The sequence below is a fragment of the Eublepharis macularius genome, chromosome 11 (genome assembly GCF_028583425.1).
Source record: "Eublepharis macularius isolate TG4126 chromosome 11, MPM_Emac_v1.0, whole genome shotgun sequence".
Taxonomy (NCBI): domain Eukaryota; kingdom Metazoa; phylum Chordata; class Lepidosauria; order Squamata; family Eublepharidae; genus Eublepharis; species Eublepharis macularius.
Genome location: NC_072800.1, coordinates 17,520,514 through 17,545,541, shown reverse-complemented (window position 1 = coordinate 17,545,541; position 25,028 = coordinate 17,520,514). Strand labels below are relative to the sequence as shown.

Sequence of the window (25,028 nt, the reverse complement as noted above, 5' to 3'; positions counted from 1 at the left end):
TGGTGATTCTCTTGAAGCGGGAGAATCTTTGGTTTGTTGGTTGAGCATTTTCTCCCATGGGAGCCTTCTCTTTAGTTCTGGTCAAACTAGTCATCATGACAGTGTCTATGGATCAGATCCATGGACATCATAACGTCTAGTTTGACCACGAGAGAGAGAGAGAGAGAGAGAGAGAGAGAGAGAGAGAGAGAGAGAGAGAGAGAGAGAGAGAGTGTCCCCAAATCATCTACCAAGTTTTATGGCAGAGTGGGACATGAAATGGAGGCCTCCTAGATCATAGTCCAACGCTCCAACCATTGCAACACATAGCCCTTTAACAGTACTAGTACTCTTCTACAATAGTCAGCATTAATGAGCACCTGATATGAGGGTACTGAGTTAGCTTTTTGTGCAGTTAAAAAATAAGTGGCACCCTTCAGTTTGGAACTGGTTCATCAAGGTATAGGTCCTGATACTTATGGATAAGATCTCCATCCGACTCCACCACAGTGAGTGCCTCTCATTTGGAAACCAATTTTTAAGTGGTTTGATTTGGCCTTTCATCATCTTCTTTTTGACAACCTTTGCAAGTTCGATGCCCTCAGTTGTTTTCATTTGCTCTCAGTGTTGCTACCACACATGCCATTCTTATCTGTTCTGGATTTATTTACTAATGGTCATTGATGCCACCATCAATGAGAAAGAGCTGCCCCAGGGAGCAGCTATTGTCTGTGTTGTGAAACTTACATATAGCTATGTAAGTAACATTATTTCTACAATAGTGGCTCCATGAAATGGTCTGCAACTTCTCTGTATATCCAATGTGCTGTGGTTGCAAATAGAAAAGTGCTGGTGTGCATCTGCAAGTGATTCTGCACACGTTGGATAATGCACTTCCAATCCTCTTTATAGATCATTTGGAACTGATTTTTTTTGTGTGCGGAACAAAAAATCCACCTCAAACGATTGATAAAGTGCATTGAAAGTGCATTATCCAACGTGTGCGGAATCAGCCTGCAAGGAACAAAACTCATCATGTGTCATACAATGTCTTAGTGTTGTTCTCCAACAAACACAAGGACTTAGTTATGTGTAGGTGGAGCCTGTTCCTGCCTTTTGGAGAACATAGTTGGGGGGGAGTTGGGGGGGCTGCACATGTACTGAAGGGCTACATGTACAGCCCCCCCCCCAGTCGAGCAAATAACCTCCCAGGGCTCTTTCAGGTTAGTGGAGGCTAAAGCCCCTACTTCCCCCACTCCACACGCCTGAACTGGAGTTCCGTGCTTGGAAAATGAATGCCCAGCAATGTAATGTGAAGCTGATGGTGTGAGAGTTGTGTTGGAGAAGCCAGACCCAACCTGTGAAAAGTTGCATTTTTGAAATTACAGTCCTTTCTAAAATCTGACTAATGCACTTTAAATGGGGGGATCAGAAGGAAGAATTTAATTGCAACAGAAGGTATTTCCATGAAATGTTTTCCTAACGGGACAGATGTAGGCCAGGAAGGAAAGCATATAAGACATCAAACTCATGTCCTTGGCTTACATTGTTCAGGACCCTTAAGACTTCGTTGCCCCAACCCTGTTGACAGAGACATCACCGCTAGACTCTGCCAAAGCCCTTTTCCTTTTTGTTATAAATTCTCTTCGGCTCACAGCTGTGTTTGTTCGCTAGCAGCAAAGAGCAGAACAGATGTGTTTGTAACAATGAAGGCCAACAATCCTTATATTTTATGTTACAAAACATCCTAGGACTTCCAGTGACATTGCTCAAAATGTATTTGGGATGACATAAGAGCATTTGTTTCCTGAGTTCCAGTACTAACTTAAGAAAGAAAATGTGCTTTCTTCCAAGAGACAATGTTTCCTTAAAGCTAAAAAAAACCCACCCTGATTAATATTGCTAATTAAACTGGAGGGCTGTGATGGTGGGGGGAACCCTTTGGAATGCCTACCACCCTCCCAAATATCCCTTTAATTTTATTTACTTTGTTTATACCCTGACTTTATTCCCAATGGGGACTCAAAGAAGCTTACATCGTTCTCTTCTCCTTCATTTTATCCTCACAACAGCCCTGCGAGGTAGGTTAGGCTGAGAGTGTCACCCAAGAAGCTTTCATGGCAGAGTGGGAATTTGAACTTGGCTGTTCCAGATCATAAACCAACACGCTAAAGTGTCTCCTCTTTTTTCTTTGAATTGACACTCAACATTCCCTCCCTTCTGCAGTATTTCCAGTTCTCAGCGTTTCGTTTTGAGGATTTGTTTTTCTTCTGGTAAATTTACACAATTAAAATTTTCAGCATACCTAGAGAGTCCCCTGAATAGGTCTGTGAGTGGCCTTTCGTTGGTGGCTTTTGTCCTTTGTATAGGGGTGGGTCATTTTACTATTAGATATAATCTGAGCTGTTTTCTGGGAAAAGAGGTGGTGGAACTCAGTGGGTTGACCTCGGAGAAAATGGTCACATGGCTGGTGGCCCCGCCCCCTGATCTCCAGACAGAGGGGAGTTTAGATTGCCCTCTGCGCCATGGCGCGGAGGGCAATCTAAACTCCCCTCTGTCTGGAGATCAGGGGGCGGGGCCACCAGCCATGTGACCATTTTCAAGAGGTTCCGGAGCTCCGTTCCACCGCATTCCAGCTGGAAAAAAGCCCTGAATATAATGATTAAATGTTTGTAGGCTGTAGTACAGATAACAGCAACTGAATTAGGTTTGCTTTGCTAGTCTGATTATAGGGTAGTACCGAGCTCTGATATTCAACAGTTGGGAAAAGTGCAGAAGTATTCACAGGGTTTGAAGTACCTTCCCTGTGAGACATAACTAAAGCACCTGAGACTTTTCATTTAGGAAAAAAAATCATATTAGAGGTATAGTTTGAGATCTACAAAATTATGCATGATGTGGAGAAAGTAGATAGAAAGTTCTCTCCTCCCATGATTCTAGAACTCAGGGTCATCCTGTAAAAATGATGGACAACTGATAAAAGACAGACAAAAGGAAGTGCTACTTTATGCAACTTATGGAACTCACGGCCACAAGGTGTAGATTTTACACTTCTTCATTTCATAGTTCTCTAGTAGCTATTGCTAGTGTAAGTGTAATATTCTGATATCTTCTAGTTTTCACTGGGATTTAAAAGAGGGCTGGAGACACTTATGGAGGACAGGTCAATTTCTGGCTGTTATCCATGATAGCTAAATAGGACCTTCAGGTTCAGAGGCAGAACAGTTCTAACTGGTAGACACTGAGGAGCTGTCAGTAGGTGGAGGCTGTTGTCTGTAGGCCTTGCTTGAGGGCTTCCTTATAGCATCTGATTGGGCATTCTTGGAAACATAATGGTGGTCTAAAAGGACCATTGGTTTAATCCAACAGGGCTGCTCTTATGTTCTTCTGGTGGGGAGTTAGCCTAATATTATCAAGAGCTCCGAATATTGTGGCTTTTCTCTTATAAAGAAACAGCAACTATTATTGGAAATGTAACATATTGGTAAGTGTATCTTCTCTCTTCTATGAAACTCATGAGGGCCAAGCTACAAGTGACGCCTGCCACATGTTGGACACTTGTCAGCTTCCCTCAAGTTTTGATGGGAAATGTAGGCATCCTGGTCTTGCAGATTGGCTTTCTGACTGCTGTCCAAGGGATGTTTCAACTTTCACTTGTCCGACATTCCGCCAAGCTGCCTACATTTCCCATCAAAACTTGAGGGAAGCTTACAGGTGTCCAACCTGTGGCAGGCGTCACTTGTAGTTTGGCCCTACTTGGAATTGTCCTGTCAAATGTGGAAGTTGCAGGGCAATTGAAGGGGGGCGTTCTTAACGTGTTTCTCAGCTTCACAGAAACTAGGTTGTTCATGCAAATCAGTGGCTCGGTTCAGACATTATGTGGAACTGTTGTTTGTTTTAACTTCAGTTTGTTTGTGAAACCAGGATTCCCCTTAGAAACATCCTTCAATCTTGGTTTGTTTTGACAAGTCTGACTTTCAGCTTCCTAGTCCTTCGGTTCAAAAACTTGGATGCTATCCCATCTTGCCTTGCAACCCCAGTCAAAAGGCAAAACTTCCCTGGGTCACCATCATGTCATTTGTTATTGGCTGGTGACACTGTGCAGGCAGTGAGGATGAAAACTGTCAATGTCACACTGGCTTGACACATGCAAGTTCCTTTGCTGCCCCGCTGTGTCAGCTGCTGCACTGGCAACAGGGAGACCACTTAAGCCTGTCCCCATGTGGAAACCACCTAACTATCGTTGCCTAGAGAGCTATGTTCAGACGATCAAACAAGCTAAGCTAACGGTGTTTTCATATTGTGCAAGAAAAAACTCACTTCCTCGCAGTATAGCCTACCAGATAGGAAAAATGGTATAACCTCACATTATCTTCTCTTTGTAGAAGGGGGGGGATACAAATATTTTTTCAAAGGTGTGTGTGTGAGGGGGGGAGGGAGGGAGAGAGGAACTTTCTGTCTTTTTCAGGATTTTGTTTTTCATGGAATTTTTCTTTATTTAGACTATAAACAGGGCTTTTTTTCAGTGGGAATGCAGTGGAACGGAGTTCCGGAACCTCTTGAAAATGGTCACATGGCTGGTGGCCCCGCCCCCTGATCTCCAGACAGAGGGGAGTTGAGATTGCCCTCTGTGCTGCTCAGCAGCGTGGAGGTCAATCTAAACTCCCCTCTGCCTGGAGATCAGGGGGCGGGGCCACCAGCCATGTGACCATTTTCTCCTAGGGCAACCCACTGAGTTCCACCACCTCTTTTCCCAACATAAAAGCTATAGACAACAAACATAAACGATTAAAAACATTCTAAAAAGAAGACACACTAACAATACATAAACAAATGAAAAAAACAGAAAAAAGAGCGAACCCCCCCTCCTAAAACTAAACTACAGATTGAGTTCTGTTTTTCTCCGCCACAAATATGGATCGTATATATTCAGAGTCTCACTTATTCTAAGTTAAACATAAGAGCTCTCTTTTTTCTATTGTTCATGATTCTCAATCCATAAATTCAGGGTTTTGTAAGTGAAGACCCTGTCAGAAAGCGCCCGTTCCATAACTAACATTTTTACTGCTAGGTGGCACTGCCTGTTACAGAAGGGCCTGGCACACACCATCGGCAGATAATCAAGAACCTTAAATCACCCTTTAAGCCTCTCTCACTGGTATTTACGTGAACATCGAGTCATTGTTAAAACAGAAGACAAATATTTGTAACAGAAAAGAGTATTCTGGCCAGCGTAGGTTTTTATTACGAACCAAGCTGAAGCAAGAACTGCAGTATATCATTGGATGACTGGAAGGAAATCTTGACTGGAACAAATCTTGCAAAAAAAAATTGTTTTACAAAGTTGCACTCTGGTTAAGCCATATTTATGAGAGCGTTCAATTTGAAGACATGTATTCTCTTGCTGGGAGTTGTATGGCTGTGGCTGGTTTTGTTCAAAGAGAACTATTCTTGCAACAAAGGTGGTTGGCTGATGTGGTTGGCTCTCTCTCTCTCTCTCTCTCTCTCTCTCTCTCTCTCTCTCTCTCTCTCTCTCTCTCTCTCATACACACCTATCCATACACATCCATACACACACACTTTCCAGAAAGAGAAGATTTAACTTAACTTTAAAACAAGATGTTTTCTAGAAGGATTTGTATCCCTCTCCTGGGACTTCCTTTTTTAAAATCTAGGTATAGGCTATGTAGTGCTATAATGCTTTTTGGCAGACAGATTGGAAGCATAGCGGATCAACCATGCTAGCTTCCTGTGGTCACCTCCAGTTAACCTGTTGAGACATGAAAATGCTTATTGCTTTGTCTATCAGTCATAAGACAGAAGGAGTTGAGTTTCAAAGGTCATTTATATTGATAGGGTTGGGGGTCGTTTGGTGTAGTCAGTGCCATTCCAGAGGCTACTAGCTAGGAAAAGAAATCACAGACAAGATCTGACTAAGTGATAGGTTGGCTAACCTACCAGGAAAAAAACACCTGTCTTGGCCTCTTTTATTGATTTGGTTGATTTCTTTTAGTTGCTAGAAACGCAGGGGACAACAAGACCTTTGCAAAAGTTGTCCACAGTGATTCACACTTTGATAGCATCCAGGTTAGCATTGTGTTGTACATTAGAATGCCTATGAAGACTGTTTGGCAGCTTCGGCTAACCCAAAATGTGGCTGCTACCAGATTTAACTTACATGGAACATGTCACCAGTTATGAAAGTTTTACACCAGCTTATTTATTTTAAATTCTTTTCTGTACTATTGTTTATATTTTACATGTTTAAGCTGCCTCATTTATAGATATATAGGGAAGCACCTTATATGTATTCTAAATAAAGTTTCATTTTCCTTCTGTTTATCTGGGAATTTTAAACTAGTGGGCTACTGGATTCTGCACTTTCTAATTTACATTTAGGATTATGAAGCTACTTTTCAATTAAGCAAAAGGCTGTTAAAATAGTTCCAGCTCTGCAACTGTCTCTTCAGCCTCCAGGTTTGTCAGCTTGTCAAACTGTCATATACATAAACAATCCGAGTTGGAGTTGCAGCAATAAATTGCTGCTTCATGATTGTTTTGTTGGCATGGCTGGGTTTCCCCCCCTTCACTTGAATGCTCACTTGCCTTAATATTTTTTAGAGGTTATTGTTAGAACTGAATAAAGTGTGCCCACAGCAGGAACAGGACAGCTTAGGGGGGGACCAGAGAAGCTTGGGGGGACCAGAGAAGCTTGGGGGGACCAGCGAAACAAGGTGTTGGCAGTTGCACCAGCAATGAGATATAATAATAATAATAATAATAATAAGTTTGCAGAGTAGCAGAGTTTGATAATAGCACAGTGGAAATAAGTAGACAGACTTCTGTGATTCTAGCTCTATAAAAATACTTTACTACATAATAGGGTAAAAAGGGTACATTTGGTCCGGAAAAACAACAAACAGTTTCTGACTACATCTTGATAGTCTCAACTAGGTCCTAGAGAGAGAAAAGCTTAGACTGCATGGTCTAGTGAAGTAGTAGTAGTGTAGTAGAAGAACAAGTGAAGTGAACAAAGAGCAATAAAACCTTAGTATATGTTGCTAGCTAATTGCCCCCCAATAAACTGGCTCATCCAATAGACAACCCTGGATTCCCTCATTAAGACTAAAGACTCCCACTTTCTCTGGCAGGAACTTCTCTCGAAGCCTAAGTGGTCCTATGCTAACTAGCTAGCTGACTAAACAAACAGAACAACAATTTAACTCTTTCATGACTGAGCGCAGGACACTTGCACAGATTCCACCACAAGGCCACCACTTTATTGCCACAGCTTCTGGTAAATATTTGGCATTGGTATGATGGAGAACATAGGAGCACCCAAGGCAATAAAAAGTCCAGCCTGCCTGTAAGGGCATCCTGGTGGAGGACAACTGGTTTAAGAACAAGAGGAAATGTGCTACTCATCCCTTTGCCATGAGGGAATACAGTTGTGTGTTCTCTCCTGGGGTGAGCAAAATTGAGTCTTTGCCCCGGGCTCCCTAAGGGGAACATCTCTCAAGGAGCAGTTGAAGAGCTTTGATCCTCCATGCTTCCCATCTGCTTCTCTTTTAGCTACCCACTAGAGAGAATGCAACTGAGCTTTCCAGATTCCACTGTTGAATGAGAGGAAGCTGAAATGAGCCCTGAATGAATGTCATTTGACCAGATGTCAGTGCCTGATAAGTGTAATCCACCGTTCCCTTAAAAGCCTGTGCGCTTGGATGATCTCTTAGGGTACTGGATTATGCCATGAACTGCTAGAAATAAGCAAAGCACTTTGTTCGTTCCCCCACCCCCATGTCCCTTCTCTATGTCTCAGGTCAAGTGTGTTCCTCCTCATATTTTTTGAGCTTGTAGGCTGTCTACAGTCAGTGCAGCAGCATGCGTCACAGCAGTAACTGTGATAACTGAAATGTGGTGAGAACAGTGAAGTCCTGTTGCGTACCTTCTGAAGTGAGTTGGTTGAACATCACAGACAGGAGCTTTTTTGTTGTGGTGCTTGACTTAAAACTCCCTTTCCACATTGGTTTGCCAGGCTTTTTGTTAATTGTTTATTTTCCATGTGGTCCTTGAATTTTGCTGGCTGTGCCAGCACCAGGGTTTCTGGTGTCTGCGGCGACCCCCCCCCCCAGTGCGCACTGTGCGCACGCGCCACAGACGGCGCGATGACGTAATCGTGTGATGACGTCATCGCACATTGCAAGCTGGGGGTATTCGCTGGCAGATGGCTGGGGTGGCGGGCGGAGGCTGCTCCGCGCTCCGTATGCCGCCCGGCAGTGGCTCATGGCTGCTGCAGCCGGCTGGGGGTGTGCGGTGGCGGCAGCGGCGGCAACACGGGGCTGGCTGGCTGCAGCAGTTGCCGGCCAGCCATGCCAGCTCCGCGGTGCGCACCTCCGCCCCCGACACCCCCTCCGGCGCCTCTCCGGTGCCCTCGTGCCCTGAAGCCACCACCTACCTGGCCTCAATGGACGCACCGGCCCTGGCTGTGCAGTTGTTCCTGCTTCTCCTGTCCAGGTTGATTTTCTTGCCCTCCCCATTGATTCTCCTTTCTTGTTACGGCATTCCTTTTTCCTTCCTGCTGATCTGATTTGTATTTTTGTCTGTGATAAAGTTTTTTAAAATTGTTTTCAAAGACGTTTTTAGTGGCTCGGTTTGATGGCTTTAGTGTGGGTCTTTCCTATTCTTATTTACTGTTTTTTCCAGTTTAATTCTTGTATGGAAGCTGCCTTGAAAGCATTATGGTGGAAGAGCGGGTACAAATAAATACCATCAACCTCTACACCAGTCCTAGCTCTCTTCTCACACCGACTGGCATGTCTAGCAGTCCGTACCTTTAAGGAAAGGCTCAGATGGACTGCTATGTTTACTAGTCCTGTAATCTAGAACAAAAGCACTTCTGGTGTCTGGAAACAAAATAGAACTATAACGTAGGGTATGGGGAAGCAGGAACAAAGCTGGAGATCCCATGGGAGATCCCTGGCTGTGCAGTTGTTCCTGCTTCTCCTGTCCAGGTTGATTTTCTTGCCCTCCCCATTGATTCTCCTTTCTTGTTACGGCATTCCTTTTTCCTTCCTGCTGATCTGATTTGTATTTTTGTCTGTGATAAAGTTTTTTAAAATTGTTTTCAAAGACGTTTTTAGTGGCTCGGTTTGATGGCTTTAGTGTGGGTCTTTCCTATTCTTATTTACTGTTTTTTCCAGTTTAATTCTTGTATGGAAGCTGCCTTGAAAGCATTATGGTGGAAGAGCGGGTACAAATAAATACCATCAACCTCTACACCAGTCCTAGCTCTCTTCTCACACCGACTGGCATGTCTAGCAGTCCGTACCTTTAAGGAAAGGCTCAGATGGACTGCTATGTTTACTAGTCCTGTAATCTAGAACAAAAGCACTTCTGGTGTCTGGAAACAAAATAGAACTATAACGTAGGGTATGGGGAAGCAGGAACAAAGCTGGAGATCCCATGGGATGATGGCGAAGTAATGATCTATGGTAATTTTAGAGTGAGTATACAATCTGTAATATTGTTATACCTTTTCAAAGAGAAAATTGGTATGTATTCCTAGTTATATCTTTTTTCTTCTTTTTCTTTCTCTCCTTTTGTTCTTTTCTACTCTTTTTTCTTTTTTAGAAATATGTCTTTCCCTCCCTCTTCTTTCTCTGTATGTTTTATAAGTAATTTTAAAATTTTTAATAAAACTTTATTTTTTAAAAATCCACATAATGAGGCCATGTGTGGATATGGGAGTTGTTTCTAGAAATCTGGGAATGTTCCACGACTGAAGAAAAATCTGATTTTTTAAATCAATGGCCAACGAATGAGAGGAGGCTTGGAACTGAAAGTGAGTCCTTCAGGCTTTCCTCTCCAAAGTCTTGCTGATTGGCTGGCTGGTGGGGAGAGGGGACTGCCCTGATCAACTCCTACAAGAGAGGATATAGCAGGGTGGGGTGGGATTTCCTTCTATTGTGATTCCCCTCACAACTATCCTTTGTAGTTCTTGGACCTCATGAGCAGAGATGAGTACGAACAGCAATACGAATTTTAAAAAGCCACGAACAGCCCAAGGGTACACAAACAAGCTGTTCGTGAGGCCCCATTCTAAACGAACAGGTGGTCGTTGCAAGCCTCATTTGTTGCTGTTGGTGAAGCCAACCAAACAACAAGGGATACCTCTGAACCTGCTGAAATGTAAAAAAGGAGGGGGAAACCCTGGGAGGCAATTTAGCAATTGCATAGTAGCTGAAGTCTTTAAAGTACCCTCAATTACTTCAGCAATGAAAAACAGTCATGTAAAACACTTTAACAACCATTAATTGAACTGTATTAACAACTTTAGACAAACAAAATGTAGCAGAGATTATGACTCAATATACACAGCTTAAATGTAAATTAGTTACTAGTCCTTACAGAACTTATAGTTCAATGGGTTCTTATTTAGTTGTTTCCTTGTTTGTTCTTTCAGATGTGTGAGAACCATTCAGGGACTGCCTGAACTCTGCCTGAACTCCTGCTGTTGCCCTGAAACCCCAATCAGCCCAATTTAGCTTGATAGACAGGTCTTCCTTTTGTGTGGAGCTCCAAATTTGTTACAAGGAAGCAAAGAGCAGGGGGGAGGGGGCTCCCAGCTCTGGTTTTGCAGACAGTGAGGGAGAGACAGTTGCTGTTGGCATTTTGAGAGAGAGACAGGGAGAGTGCATTGGAGCTTGAATTTTCTTTGTGTGTGGTGGGATAGGGATCTACCCCTTCAGGTTCCAGGTCTGCTGCCAGGCTCTGGAACCAAGCTATTCTTTATTACTGGTACCTTTCCTGCTGCCTGTTCAGGTAGGGTTTCTGGGAGTGGTGTGGTTGGGATCTTGATGGCTGGAGGTCAGCCTGCTGGCCCCCATGAACAAAGAACAACGAACATGTTCATGAACAGGTCATGTCCGTTAATGTTCGTTCATTGTTCATGGATGGCAATGTTTGTTTTTTCAATTCATGCCCATGTCTACTCATGAGTGGTCCAAAAATGGCTGCCACTCAGGGTTTCCTGTAATATGCAATGTCTTGTTGTGAGTCCCAATTCGTAGCTTACAAATCTGGTGATATCATTGCTAGGTTTTTTGGGTGTGTGTGTGTCAAGTGTGTTGTTTTATAAGTGAGATTTCCATATAAATATTTAGCCTATTGCTCAGAGATGCATAATTCTTAATCAGGCACAGGCTTTCAAACACGTTCCATAACCCTACACACAGCAGTATGAAATATTTGGGCAGATGTGAAGGGAAGTATTAGACACCAAATGGGGGAAAGTGAGGGGCAGATTGTTTTCAAATCAGCCAGCAGGCTACCCTTTGCAATTTTCAAGTTGAACAGAAGTGTTACCTCTGGAATAAGGTATTTTATTGAAATAGAAAGCAGAAATTATGGCTCTCAGCCTACCTCCTATTTTCTATAGAACTGTTGGAAGTTCCCTTCTTCTGCTTTGCGTACATTGTATACCGAGTGTACTGTTTGTATGCTCTATGCATGCTCATGTGCTGTAAACTGATGCTTGCCTCCTATCCAGGGCTCATTTTGAGGGGGAACGTGCAGGAATGCAGTTCCGGTAGTTCTCCAAAAAGGTCACATGTCAGGTGGCCCTGCCCACCTTTTTGGACATTTTGGGCTCATTTAGGCCTGGATCGGGGCCGAAACGGCCCAATTGGGGCCCAAAATGGCCAGGATCAGACCCAAAACAGCCAAGATTGGTCCCAAAACAGCCAGGATCGGGCCTCTGATGGGTGGTGGATCACTCTCTCGCTCAGCAGCAGCCCAGTCCTGACGATTTTGGGCCCCTTTTTGGCCATTTTCAGCCCCTTTTTGCCATTTTGGGCCCAATTTCGGCCCTGAATGGCCAGGATTGGGTCCAAAACAACCAGGATAGGTGATGTCAGGGGGTGGGGCACATGCAAATCAGTTATGCTAATGACACACTTCTGGTGATGCCAAGGGGTGTGGCATATGCAAATGAGTAGTGCTTTTGAGTTATGCTAATGAGTTCCTGCAGCTCTTTTTCTACGAAATGACCTGTGCTCCTATCTATCTTGCTGTTGTGCTCCTCCCTCTTTAGCAGCTTTCATGCCTCTTTCCAGGTAACCTTTCTATTCTCATACAAACTTGATCATTAACTTCCCTTTTGTTAGAGAAAGACAGCTTTAAAAGTGTCTCAGATAAACAACATTGTGATCATTCTGTTCTTAAGTTCCATTCTCTCAGCAGTTAGGGTCTTGTGAAGATTCTGTGACATCGCTACAACTCAGAGCCAAGCTAGAAGTGGCGAATTACACTTGAATGGCAACTGAACAGACTCACATGTAGTCCTCTCTGTTCACTTGCACTCCACTTGCGCTCCATGCAATTGCATGGAGCACAAGTGAACAGGGAGGAATATATCTGAGTCTGTCCACTTGCCATTCAAGTGTAATTCTAGCTTGGCCCTCAGTCAGTTGTCCGGGGTCTGAGCCCCAGCCCCCAGACTTGACAAGAGGGAACAGCAGGGGACAAAAGGGTGGCAGCAACTCCACCCCCCAAGCCGGCAACCAGGGCCAGAACCTACCTACTCCATGGGGAAGGGGCAAAAGGCCAGTACCTCAGAGGGGTGGAGGGGGCAAGGAGAAACCAGCCAGCCCCACCCTCCAGGGGGAAGAGAGGGGGCTAAGCAGGCCGGAGGGAAAGGGACACAGCAGGGAGAAGGTGGGTCCAGCAGCAGCAGCAGCAACCCAAGCAGAGCCCTTAACTGGCAGGGAGAGGACGCCGCCGCTGCAGCCCAGAGCCACACCATGGCTAGAAGACAGCAGCCTGGCTCAGGAGTTGCTAGAAGCCAAGCCTCTCCAGGGGGGGCTGCCACAGGCATTCTGGGGGAGGAGATGGGTAACCCCGCCCAGCATTGCTGAGCAGGCAGCGCAGAAGCTGGCTAAGGCAGCTCCTCGTGAGCAGGGCCAGGCAAGCCCAATAGCACAGAGGCTGGCTGGGGCAGCTCCTCGTGAGCAAGGCCAGGCAAGCTCAGTAGCTCAGAGGCTGGCTGGGGCAGCTCCTCGGGAGCAAGGCCAGGCAAGCCCAATAGCACAGAGGCTGGCCGGGGCAGCTCCTCGTGAGCAAGGCCAGGCAAGCTCAATAGCACAAGGGCTGGCTGGGGCAGCTCCTCATGAGCAAGGCCAAGGAGCCCTCAGCTGGGGATGGCTCGCACTCAACCCCACCCTGCCAGCATGGCAAAAGGGCCCAGGAGGGATTAGTGGTTGGAGGGAAACACCTGGAGGAATGCACAGCTGGGCCCAGTCAGGAGAGGGAACAAGCCTGGAAGGAGGGCGGGGTGGAGAAAGGAAACCCTATAAAGGGTGGCTGGGAAGAGCTCTGGGGTGGTGGGTGTGAGTGAGGAGTGATGATGTGGAGTGAGAGCAGTAGGATGCAAGGGTGGAGGCTTGGAGGAGAGTTCTGGAAGGAGGAGATGGAGGACACAGAGGGTAAGCAGGCCAGGTTGAGCAGGCCAGCGAGTGGACTGAGAGGGAGTCTGGGTGAGGTATACCGCCCCTCCTTCCACAGAGCAGGGTCCTGCAGAGTCCCTGGCCCCCCTGTGACGTCAGGAGCAGACCGCCTAGTGCCACGCCCAGCGGCAGCTGCGGCAAGCCCTGACAAGTTGGTGGCCCGTACGGGGAGAGACGTTCCGACGCAGGCGCCAGTCAAGGGGCGGCCTCCCAAGGCCGCCACCCCAGTGGAGCTCGGACTGTGGCTGGAGGAACGCCAGGATAGGATGTGGGGAAGGCTGGAGGCAGCCTACCCAGCTGCTCCAGCGGAACTAACACTGACAGCAGAGCCGCAGATGCAAGCCGGCGCGCTCACAGAGGCCTTGCCAAGGGTTTGCGCCTTCGTTTGGGAAAATAACCCACCGCCTGGCAAGCAGGTGCAGAGTCTATGCGCCACCGTGAGGATAGGCCGGCTGATCCTACAAGCCCTATTGGACTCCGGGAGTGCAGTCTCAGCAATTCAACCCCAGCTTCTCCCAGCTGCCACCCCAGTGCACCGCTGGATCCCGGTGACGGACGTGATGGGCCGCACCCAGCCGTACCCTACGGCCCTAATCACAATAGAGTACCTAGGGGTCTGCCACCAAATGGAAGTTGCCCGGGTAGCCCACCTACCCGTGCCAGTGCTGCTGGGAAGAGACGCCCCAGGGTTCTTCAGGCTCCTCAAGCAGGCAACGGAGAAATTGGGAAGAGATGCCCCCGGGAATGCCGGGCTGCTGCTGGAGGCGGCAGGGGAATTGGCAGGCCCTCAAGTTGCCACTGCTCTGCAAGTGGAGGAGGCCAACGACCCGGGCGAGGGTCCCTCTGTCAGACCAGGGGCAGAACCACAGGTTGAAGACCCAGCGGGACCCCCGGCAGACCGCCCATTCCGCGATGCCCAAGGAGCAGATGAGTCCTTGCAGCGCTTGCGAGAGACAGCCGCTCGTGAGGAGGAGCAGGTGCGGGATGAACAGAGGTCCCAGCGGCTCCCTCACATCGAGAAGCAAGGAGGGGTTTGGGTTCGCCTAGCTCGTGCCCCAAGTGGCCAGGGGGAGGTCCGCCAGCTATTGGTGCCGGCGGCCTACCGGGCCGAAGTCCTCCGCACGGCCCATGAGCATGCGTGGGCCGGGCATCTGGGGCACCACAAGACCCTGAAGAAGATCCTTGAACAGTTCTTCTGGCCCTCCGTGAATGCAGATGTGAAGGCCCACTGCCGCTCATGTTCCACCTGCCAGCGGGTGGCAGCCCGCCGCCCACTGAAGGCCCCCCTCTCCCCGCTACCCGTCATGGAGACACCCTTCCAACAGATCGCGATGGACTTCATTGGACTGCTACCACGCACACCCCGGGGCCATCGCTTTGCCCTGGTGATTGTGGACTATGCCACGCGGTTCCCCGAGGTCATCCCGCTGAAAACCATGCAGACCCCGGGGGTGGTCCTGGCCCTGTCCAAGTTTTTCGCGATGGTGGGGCTGCCAGATGAAATCCTGACGGATCGAGGGGGCCCGTTCCGTGCCACAGCCATGCGCCAACTCTGCCGGAATTTGGGGATCCGGCAGGTGTTCACCTCGGCTTACCACCCTCAAACAGATGGTTTGGCAGAGCGGCTGAACCAGACTGTCAAGGAGGTCCTGAAGAAGATGCCACGGGACAAGCCTCACCAGTGGGACCTGTACATCGACCCGCTCATGTTCGCCCTCAGGGAGACCCCGCAGGCCTCCACTGGCTTCAGCCCATTCGAGCTGCTATATGGGCGCAAGCCACGAGGGATGCTCTCCCGGCTGACAGAACGCTGGGGGCCCCAGGCCAGCAACCCTGCACCCACCCCACAGGAGTACGTGAGCCAGCTCCGTGATCGGGTGCAACAGTCCCAAGCCGAGGCGAACCGCAGACTGACTCGCACCCAGGCGAAGCAGAAAGCCGCCTACGACCGGGGTGCACGGATGAGGACTTTCCAGGCTGGAGAGAAGGTCCTGGTGCACCACTCGGTATTTCCCAGAGAGGGAGGGGACGCTTGGAGGGGCCCCTACCCGATTCGAAGGGTGCTGGGCCCCACTACCTATGAAGTCCAGTGCGGGGTCGGCCGACGTCGGCGGAAGACCCTGCATGTGAACCTCCTGAAGCAGTGGCACGAGCGCCCCGAAGAGGAGTGTGGCATGGCTGAGGACCCATTGGAGCTTCCTGACAGTGAGCTGCCGTGGACCTCTGAAGCCCTGGAGTTTGAGGCGCCCAAGGTGGACCCCCAGCTTGATCCAGCTCAACGGGCCCAGCTACGAGACCTCTGCGCACGGGTTCCCGGGGTCTTCTCCCGCAGGCCAGGCAGCACCAGCCTGATTCAACATGCCATCCCAACCAGCCCGGGGCAGACAGCCCGGGCTACCTGGCGCCCCATCCCCAGGAAGCGGTGGGAGGCAGTGGAGAAGGAGACAAATGAGATGCTCCGGCTGGGTGTAATCGAACCCTCACGGAGTGCCTGGAGGAGCCCGATAGTCCTGGTTCCCAAGCCAGACGGGACCACCCGGTTTTGCATTGACTATCGCGAACTGAATAAGGTGGCCCAGTTCGACGCCTACCCCATGCCCCGAGCAGACGTGCTGGTGGACCACCTGGGGTCCGCCCGCTACCTGTCGGCCCTGGACTTAACAAAGGGCTACTGGCAGGTGCCCGTACGGCTAGAGGACCGGGAGAAGACGGCCTTTGCCACCCCCCAAGGCCTCTTCCAATTCAAGAAGATGCCGTTTGGCCTGCATGGGGCGGTGGCCACCTTTCAGCGGCTGGTGGACCAGGTGCTGGGAGAGTGCCGGGCGTACGCCATGGCATACATTGATGATATTATTATCTTCAGCCCCGACTGGCCCACCCACCTCCAACACCTGGAAGCCGTCTTAAGGGCCCTCCAACGAGCTGGGCTAAGGGCGAACCCAAAAAAGAGCCACCTGGGGTTCCAGGAACTCCAATACCTGGGCTTCGTGGTCGGGGGAGGACAAGTCAGGCCACCACCGGACAAGGTGGCCTCAATAGCCAACGCCCCACAGCCCAAGACCAAGAAGCAGGTTCGGAGATTCCTAGGACTGCTGGGGTATTATGGGCGGTTCATCCCCCACTTTGCCTCCCGAGCGGCGCCCCTGACGGACAGCTTAAGGAAGGGGCTGCCCAACCAAGTCCGGTGGACCCCAGAACTAGAGGCAGCTTTCAAAGACCTGCGTTCCGCCCTCTCTAACGCCACTGCCCTGTGGAACCCGGACTTTGACCGGCCCTTCACACTGGCCACAGACGCTTCGGACACCGGCCTCGGGGCTGTGCTGACCCAGGAACGTGACGGAGCAGACGTCCCGATTCTCTTCCTGAGTCGGAAGCTACAGCCCGCCGAGAAGCGCTATGCCACGGTGGAGCGGGAGGCCCTAGCGGTCAAGTGGGCGGTGGGGGCCCTGCAGTACTACCTGGCCAACAACCCCTTTATACTGCTGACGGACCATGCACCCCTGCAGTGGCTCCATCGCATGAAGGTGCACAACCCCAGGGTGCTACGCTGGTACCTCTCCCTTCTACCCTTCCAATTTACCATCAAATACCGCCGGGGGGCACGGCATGTGGACGCGGACTATATGTCCCGCATGTTTGAGACTGAGCCAGACCCCCACAACTCAAAGCCAAGCGGGGGGGTGTGTCTGGGGTCTGAGCCCCAGCCCCCAGACTTGACAAGAGGGAACAGCAGGGGACAAAAGGGTGGCAGCAACTCCACCCCCCAAGCCGGCAACCAGGGCCAGAACCTACCTACTCCATGGGGAAGGGGCAAAAGGCCAGTACCTCAGAGGGGTGGAGGGGGCAAGGAGAAACCAGCCAGCCCCACCCTCCAGGGGGAAGAGAGGGGGCTAAGCAGGCCGGAGGGAAAGGGACACAGCAGGGAGAAGGTGGGTCCAGCAGCAGCAGCAGCAACCCAAGCAGAGCCCTTACCTGGCAGGGAGAGGACGCCGCCGCTGCAGCCCAGAGCCACACCATGGCTAGAAGACAGCAGCCTGGCTCAGGAGTTGCTAGAAGCCAAGCCTCTCCAGGGGGGGCTGCCACAGGCATTCTGGGGGAGGAGATGGGTAACCCCGCCCAGCATTGCTGAGCAGGCAGCGCAGAAGCTGGCTAAGGCAGCTCCTCGTGAGCAGGGCCAGGCAAGCCCAATAGCACAGAGGCTGGCTGGGGCAGCTCCTCGTGAGCAAGGCCAGGCAAGCTCAGTAGCTCAGAGGCTGGCTGGGGCAGCTCCTCGGGAGCAAGGCCAGGCAAGCCCAATAGCACAGAGGCTGGCCGGGGCAGCTCCTCGTGAGCAAGGCCAGGCAAGCTCAATAGCACAAGGGCTGGCTGGGGCAGCTCCTCATGAGCAAGGCCAAGGAGCCCTCAGCTGGGGATGGCTCGCACTCAACCCCACCCTGCCAGCATGGCAAAAGGGCCCAGGAGGGATTAGTGGTTGGAGGGAAACACCTGGAGGAATGCACAGCTGGGCCCAGTCAGGAGAGGGAACAAGCCTGGAAGGAGGGCGGGGTGGAGAAAGGAAACCCTATAAAGGGTGGCTGGGAAGAGCTCTGGGGTGGTGGGTGTGAGTGAGGAGTGATGATGTGGAGTGAGAGCAGTAGGATGCAAGGGTGGAGGCTTGGAGGAGAGTTCTGGAAGGAGGAGATGGAGGACACAGAGGGTAAGCAGGCCAGGTTGAGCAGGCCAGCGAGTGGACTGAGAGGGAGTCTGGGTGAGGTATACCGCCCCTCCTTCCACAGAGCAGGGTCCTGCAGAGTCCCTGGCCCCCCTGTGACGTCAGGAGCAGACCGCCCAGTGCCACGCCCAGCGGCAGCTGCGGCAAGCCCTGACATCAGTTACAGCCAGTGGCTTTGGGGCCTCAGAGCCCCATAGCGTATTCCAGCATAGAATTCTCACAGCTTGGGTTGAAAAGTTTTTGATTCCTGTGGACTGTTAAGCGAGTCTTTCAGCATAATTTTGCTATTGGGCAATTGCTTCCTCCTCCGTGTTCATTTTCAAAGTGCCAACATACATTGGCATTTAATATTTATTTTCTCTGTATATCACAGCAGGGCACTACCGGGGCTACCATTATTTTTTTTTTTTAGTGTCTTGTGTCATTATGCTGTGAATGGCTGTTCATCTCAGCTGCTGATGCAACGGGCATGAGAATTCCTGGCCTCTTCCCCAGTGAATGCTTTTTTTAAATATGTAATTTTTTAATGGGTGCTCCAGGCAATTATGCCAAGAAAACCACGTTCCTTTGGTACGTGTATTGAAGTAACCATCTAGTGTTTTGCCAGAGAACTCTCTGCTGGAGGTAGGAATGTTGGATCCCAGCACTGGCTCTTGTGTCCAGGCAAGACATTGCAAACTGCCAATAAGAAATGTTGGGCAGCCCACTTCCCCACGTTAGCCAAGGTAATTGGTACTGCGGAAGTGTTGCATCGGCAACTTGGCCTAAAGATCCTTCCTTGTGAAATGAGATGTTAGCAAAAATGGGACACAATAATTGCTGTTTTTTAAGAACTCAGATTCATAGATGTTGGAAACCAGACAGATTTCAAAAATTGTTGGCAAGATTTGAATGGAATGACAACGCAGCAGAAATTCAGTTCCTTTGTGGGGAAATGATTGACTGTGATTTTTCAATGTTGCCGGTTCTGAAAGCTCTCATCAAGCCTCTTCTTGTTGCTCATCTACCATGCTTCTGCCTTCCAAGTGTAGCACCTGCAGACAACGTCTTGTGACCGCAAAGCCAGACATGCATTGTAGCTTGCAAGGGGACTGACTCTTCTGCTATTGTGGCAGACCTCTGGAGGGGCTTTCTTTGGTTTCGTGCGTCCTCTGAGCTCTCGTGAGAGGTCAGGCTCCTATGGCCCTGATGCTGCCCTGCCATCTCCCCTGCTGCCTCTCAGCTTCACTGTCTTTCCCCACCCACACCAGTTGCCAGTTGGATGTGGGTCATCCTATATCCCTGGACAAAATTCTCCGCTCTCTTTTGTGACAGACTAATTGAACACATGATGCTATCTTATACTGAGTCATCAAGGTCTGTATTGTCTGGTCAGACTGCAGCAGTTCTCCAGGCAGAGGTCTTTTCCATTGCCATCTATACAATTCTTTTAACTGGGGGTCCCAGGGATTGAATCTGGGACCTTCTGTATGTCAATCAGATACTTTGTCACTGAAACACAGCAACAGCGACTTGTGAATGGGGCATGCTGGCATATGTGCATATGCATCCATGTGCATAGAGCAAGCTCCAGAGCCAGTAGCAGTAGCACCTTAAAGACCAACTAAATTTCCAAGGTATGAGCTTTTGAGAATCAAAACTCCCTTCGTCAGATACGAGGAGTGGAAAAAGGAAGGCGTCTAAATAATCCAGGCAGAGGGTGGGAGGGGTATTGTAAATTAGAGTGTCAGTAAGATAGCTATAATACATGTTGTCATTAGCTTGGTAGAGCAGGGGTGTGAAGTGCAGAAAATTAGCATCTGTAATGCAAAAAAATTATGTTGTGATTCAACTCTAGAGGATTCATTGTTCCAGATTTGCAAATAAACGCAATTCCAGCAATTCTTTGAAGTTTCTCTGCTTGAGAACTGCTACTTTGAAGTCAGCGATGGAATGTCCTGGGAGATTAAAATGTGGCAATGGTGGGTGATCCCAAGGTTTGTTCCTCATTGCACTACATGTAGTACATATGCTAGGGTGCATTATGAAACCATTGTTAGTCTGCTTTGGAAGCATCAGTGCCCTGAATTGATGCATGGAGCTTTGAAAGGGTTTGCTGAGGGAACTTATCTCAGATAACGTATTTTAAAAAATCTATTTACTCCTGTGCTTTCTCCTGGTATGCGCTGTTATACCATGATACAGGTACCTTGCAAAAACAAAAGAGGAACCCACTGGCAAAGGTAAAGGTAACTAAGCAAGGTGAATGGACGCCGTGTGAGACTCAATACAACTAATTGACTGTCTTGACTTTGGCATGTTGGAAGTATGAATTAATTTCTGTTTAAGGTGGTTAAATGTTGCCCCTGATGATGTGGGAAACATGAAACAGTGGAACTCAGCCAGCGCGGTCTGTTGGGCATCGTGGGCTTCTTTGCAGCAGCTTTTGAACACAGCTCCACCTGAAAGAAAATATGTATTATCAATCAATCAATTCAGCAACCTTTATTGGCATTACAATATTATCAATCTTGATTGACTTTATTCAAATACTTGGAATCTCTGGACTTACCTGTTGGATGTCTTCCTGTTGGATTTCTTGGATCATATATGTTAGTCAGCTGCACATGACTTCTGGTGCACCTGTCTTTGTATTCTTACCTGACTCATGTTACTGATTGGATTGACTATTTATGAGAGTTGTACTCCATTATAGTATTTTTGATACATTTCGTGATTACTTTGTCCCTACTAGTGTGTTTTCACTTTGGTACCAGCATTAAAAGCAGGGGTCATTCCGTAGAAAAAGAGCTGGAGGAACCCATTAGCATAACTCATTAACATATGCCACACCCCTTGACATCACCAGAAGTGTGTCATTAGCATAACTGATTTGCATATGCCACACCCCCTGACATCATCTATCCTGGCTATTTTGAACCCAATCCTGGCCATTCAGGGATGAAATTGGGCCCAAAATGGCAAAAGGGGGGGGGGGCTGAAAATGGCCGAAAAGGGGCCCAAAATGGTCAGGATCGGGACATTGCTGAGTGGGAGAGTGATCCACCACCTGTCAGAGGCCCGATCTGGGCCGTTTTGGCCCCAATTCAGGCTGAAACGGGCCCAACATGGCCGAGGGTCAGGTGGGCGGGGCCACCTGTCATGTGACCTCTTTGGGGAACTGCCAGAACTGCATTCCTGCATCTTCCCCCTCGAAATGAGTCCTGATTAAAAGGTTATATTAGTCTCAGGACCAAGATCTGGGTGCACTTGTGGTAAATGGTGTCAGAAAGGGCGCTCACCCATTCTATGTTTTTTTAGAAATTCATTATCTATGTAGTTGTTACATCTGGTTGAAACAGAAATTTCAGCATGCTGGGCTGGAAGGAGCAGTTTTTTTCGAACGCATTCTTCACACTGACTTCCATTCTCTTTTCTTTGTAGGTATTACAACAACTTTACTCTGTGTACAGAACATGAGGCTGCCACAGCGAAGTGCTTTTGGCCTAACCCACTAGCTGAAGGGTTCATCACCGGAATCCACAGACAATTCTTTTCAAACTGTAGCGCTGAAAAAATTCATTGGGAAGACCCGCCAGATAAAATTCTGATCACGCTGATTTTAATACCCGTCCTCCTAACAATCGCTATGATCGGGCTTGTGGTCTGGTGCAGCAAGAGAAGTGACATTTTGGTGTGATCTCTTCTGTTCTTACCATTCCTTGTGGTTTCTTTCTTGCTTGAGAATGAGGGTGGGAAAAAACTCTATACGTTTTATGCACCCAGCTTTCAAACGTGTGTCAAGCAATACGGGTGTGTGTGAATATTTCTGTAGCCGCACAACCCTACTACCTACAGCCATTACGTCTCCAAAAATATAACTATTTTTTTGACAATGGGCCCAGTGGCTGGCGACTGCCGTGGTTCTTGTCGTGGAAGCCATATTGAGAGAACAGAAGACATGGTCTGAACCTGCTATCAACTGTTGAGGTTTGTTTTGTGGAAACTCAAGATGGAAACCCAGCAGTTGAAGTAAATCTTTCAACATGGCTCTGTGTGTGTTACAGATCGCATGAGTACGCACACTGAACATCTATATCCTTTGGACTTAACGTAAACAGATGGGGCTTATAAGTGTGAACTTCAGTGAATTCCTCACCAAAGAGACATAACATGAGTATTGTTGAAAGATGCCATTTTCTTGTCCTCCTTTCTGAGGTATATAAACACAGTGAATCAACTGTGAATCAACTCACAACCTTGAGTGGACTCTTCTCTATGTAAGGAAATATCAAAAATGCCTTTAACGGATGACATCTTGAATCTGAAAGCCTGCAAGGGAAGGATATGGATTTATTTTTGCAGTGCTAGAAAGGAATAATATTGGGTGGCTATGAAATGGCTGATTAAAAATGACAAAAGAACTGTTATATGCCTTGCTTTAAAAAAACAAACTATCATGCTATACCTGAAGAAGGGATTTTTGACTCTTGAAAGCTTAAAAATCTTGTTTGTCTTTAAGATGCTACTGGACTCAAATCCTGCTATCATTTTTATTGTCAGTTTTAGCAGCATTGATTTCTGTGAATTCCAGAGTCTTTTGTGCTTGTGATATGCTTTAAATAGAGACATCCAGGGCTTTTTTTCAGGGGGAACGCGGGGGAACGGAGTTCCGGAACCTCTTGAAAGTGGTCACATGGCTGGTGGCCCCGCCCCCTGATCTCTAGACAGAGGGGAGTTGAGATTGCCCTCCGTGCTGCTGCGGCACAGAGGGCAATCTCAACTCCCCTCTGTCTGGAGATCAGGGGGCGGGGCCACCAGCCATGTGACCCTTTTCTCCAAGGGCAACCCACTGAGTTCCACCACCTCTTTTCCCAGAAAAAAAGCCCTGTAGAATCTAGTAACAGGAAAATACAGCAGCTATGTTAGTTCAGGTGCCTTTCAGGATTTGTGTGCTGGGAGATATATTTTCATGCCAGGCCCCTGGAAATGAATATTCCAGACAGAGGATGGGAAATGAACTCCACTCAATAGTTTTAATGCTGTCTGGCAAGCAGCCTCTATATTTTAATACTGTGTTGCCGGAACATTAATGTCCCTTTATCAAACACTAAGCATTAGATTTGCTACACACCAAGTTAAATGTTCCTGTTTGAGCACCAAGATCTTTCAGTCACTCATTAACATTATTGTTTTCCTACCAGCGGTCGTTAAATAAAGCTAGAACTGCTTACTCGTTGTCTGTCGTGCATCCAAAAATCGGACTGTTATCTAAGATTTCCATCTGGTGCTCAGGATATATTACTCTGTTTGAACTGTGCAGAAGATGTCAGTGTCTCAGTCTGTGTGAACATGAAAATTCCCTTTGATTTCCTGCTGGATTTGTATAAAAGAATATGGAATTCATTTCCGCAATAACTGCTTTTGCTGCTGGATCGCTGGGCCACATGGGGTTCCTCAAATGCAACTCCATTTTCCTCGCACATCAGAGGACTGCTGCTTGTATAAGAACAGTCAGAATAAGGCAGGGGAATGTGGTTGTACAGCTGCTTGTATAAGAACAGTCAGAATAAGGCAGGGGAATGTGGTTGTACAGCTGCTTGTATAAGAACAGTCAGAATAAGGCAGGGGAATGTGGTTGTACAGCTGCTTGTATAAGAGCAGTCAGAATAAGGCAGGGGAATCTGATCGTACAGCTGCTTGTATAAGAGCAGTCAGAATAAGGCAGGGGAATCTGACTGTACAGCTGCTTGTATAAGAGCAGTCAGAATAAGGCAGGGGAATCTGATCGTACAGCTGCTTGTATAAGAACAGTCAGAATAAGGCAGGGGAATCTGATCGTACAGCTGCTTGTATAAGAACAGTCAGAATAAGGCAGGGGAATCTGATCGTACAGCTGCTTGTATAAGAACAGTCAGAATAAGGCAGGGGAATCTGATCGTACAGCTGCTTGTATAAGAACAGTCAGAATAAGGCAGGGGAATCTGACTGTACAGCTGCTTGTATAAGAACAGACAGATTAAGGCACGGGAATCTGATCGTACAGCTTTGCTACCTCTTTTCTAGAGTGCATAAGGAGGCCAGAGATGCATTTTAACTATATACATTTCAAGTTCCAGACTTAGAATCGAGCTGTCTAGTTTTATGAGGAAGAAAAATAAGCGACGGCTTTACATTTTCCCAGCTGTTGTATAAACTATGTGCTTCTATAAATCACATTAGCCCAGGGCTTTTTTTCAGCTGGAACGCGGTGGAACGGAGTTCTGGCACCTCTTGAAAACGGTCACATGGCTGGTGGCCATTTTTGCCGAGCGTGATTTAAACTTTTAACCCCCCCTTGTTCCAGCTGACCCAAAGTGATGTCATGGTGTGGTCTTGGGAGCGTGCACACATGCATGTGGTACCAGGGGCACCACCTCCCACCAAGAGTTGTCCCCTGTGCTGGCAGCCCACTGAGTTCCACCATGTCTTTTCCCAGAAAAAAGCCCTGCATTAGCCTGAATATTATATTATCACAACAAACCCCTATGTGAGTAAAAACCTTGCAGCTTTGCATTTAAGAAACAAAACAAAATGAATGTATTCTCTGAACTGAATGCTTGTAAAAGTTTCCAGATGCCTTTACTTATTTGGTGTCTGTTAGTTCTGTGATCAAAAAGAAAAGAACTATTCAGAATAAACTAGCAAAAAACCTGCCTCCAAACTAGGGTCAGTTCAAGTGTCCCTACTGGATTATATGTGGAGTCAATAGTGTTCTGAACCATGCGGGCAAGGGGAGGGGGGGAGGAAGCATTAGTGTGTTGTGTTCTTCCCAGATCTGAGAAATGTTAGAAGAGTTACATCTCTTCCTGCAAATG

At 48.2% G+C, this 25,028-nt stretch overlaps 1 protein-coding gene across 1 annotated transcript in view; it reads left to right on the top strand.

Moving 5' to 3' along the window:
• Nucleotides 1–22,841, top strand: part of RAMP3 (receptor activity modifying protein 3) — a 92,110-nt gene extending 69,269 nt beyond the window's left edge. The window contains exon 4 of the mRNA XM_054991578.1: nt 21,616–22,841. Within this exon, the coding sequence (XP_054847553.1) occupies nt 21,616–21,871 (256 nt within the window). The 3' untranslated portion in view covers nt 21,872–22,841. The remainder of the gene's footprint in view (nt 1–21,615) is intronic.
• The last annotated feature ends 2,187 nt before the right edge of the window (nt 22,842–25,028 follow it).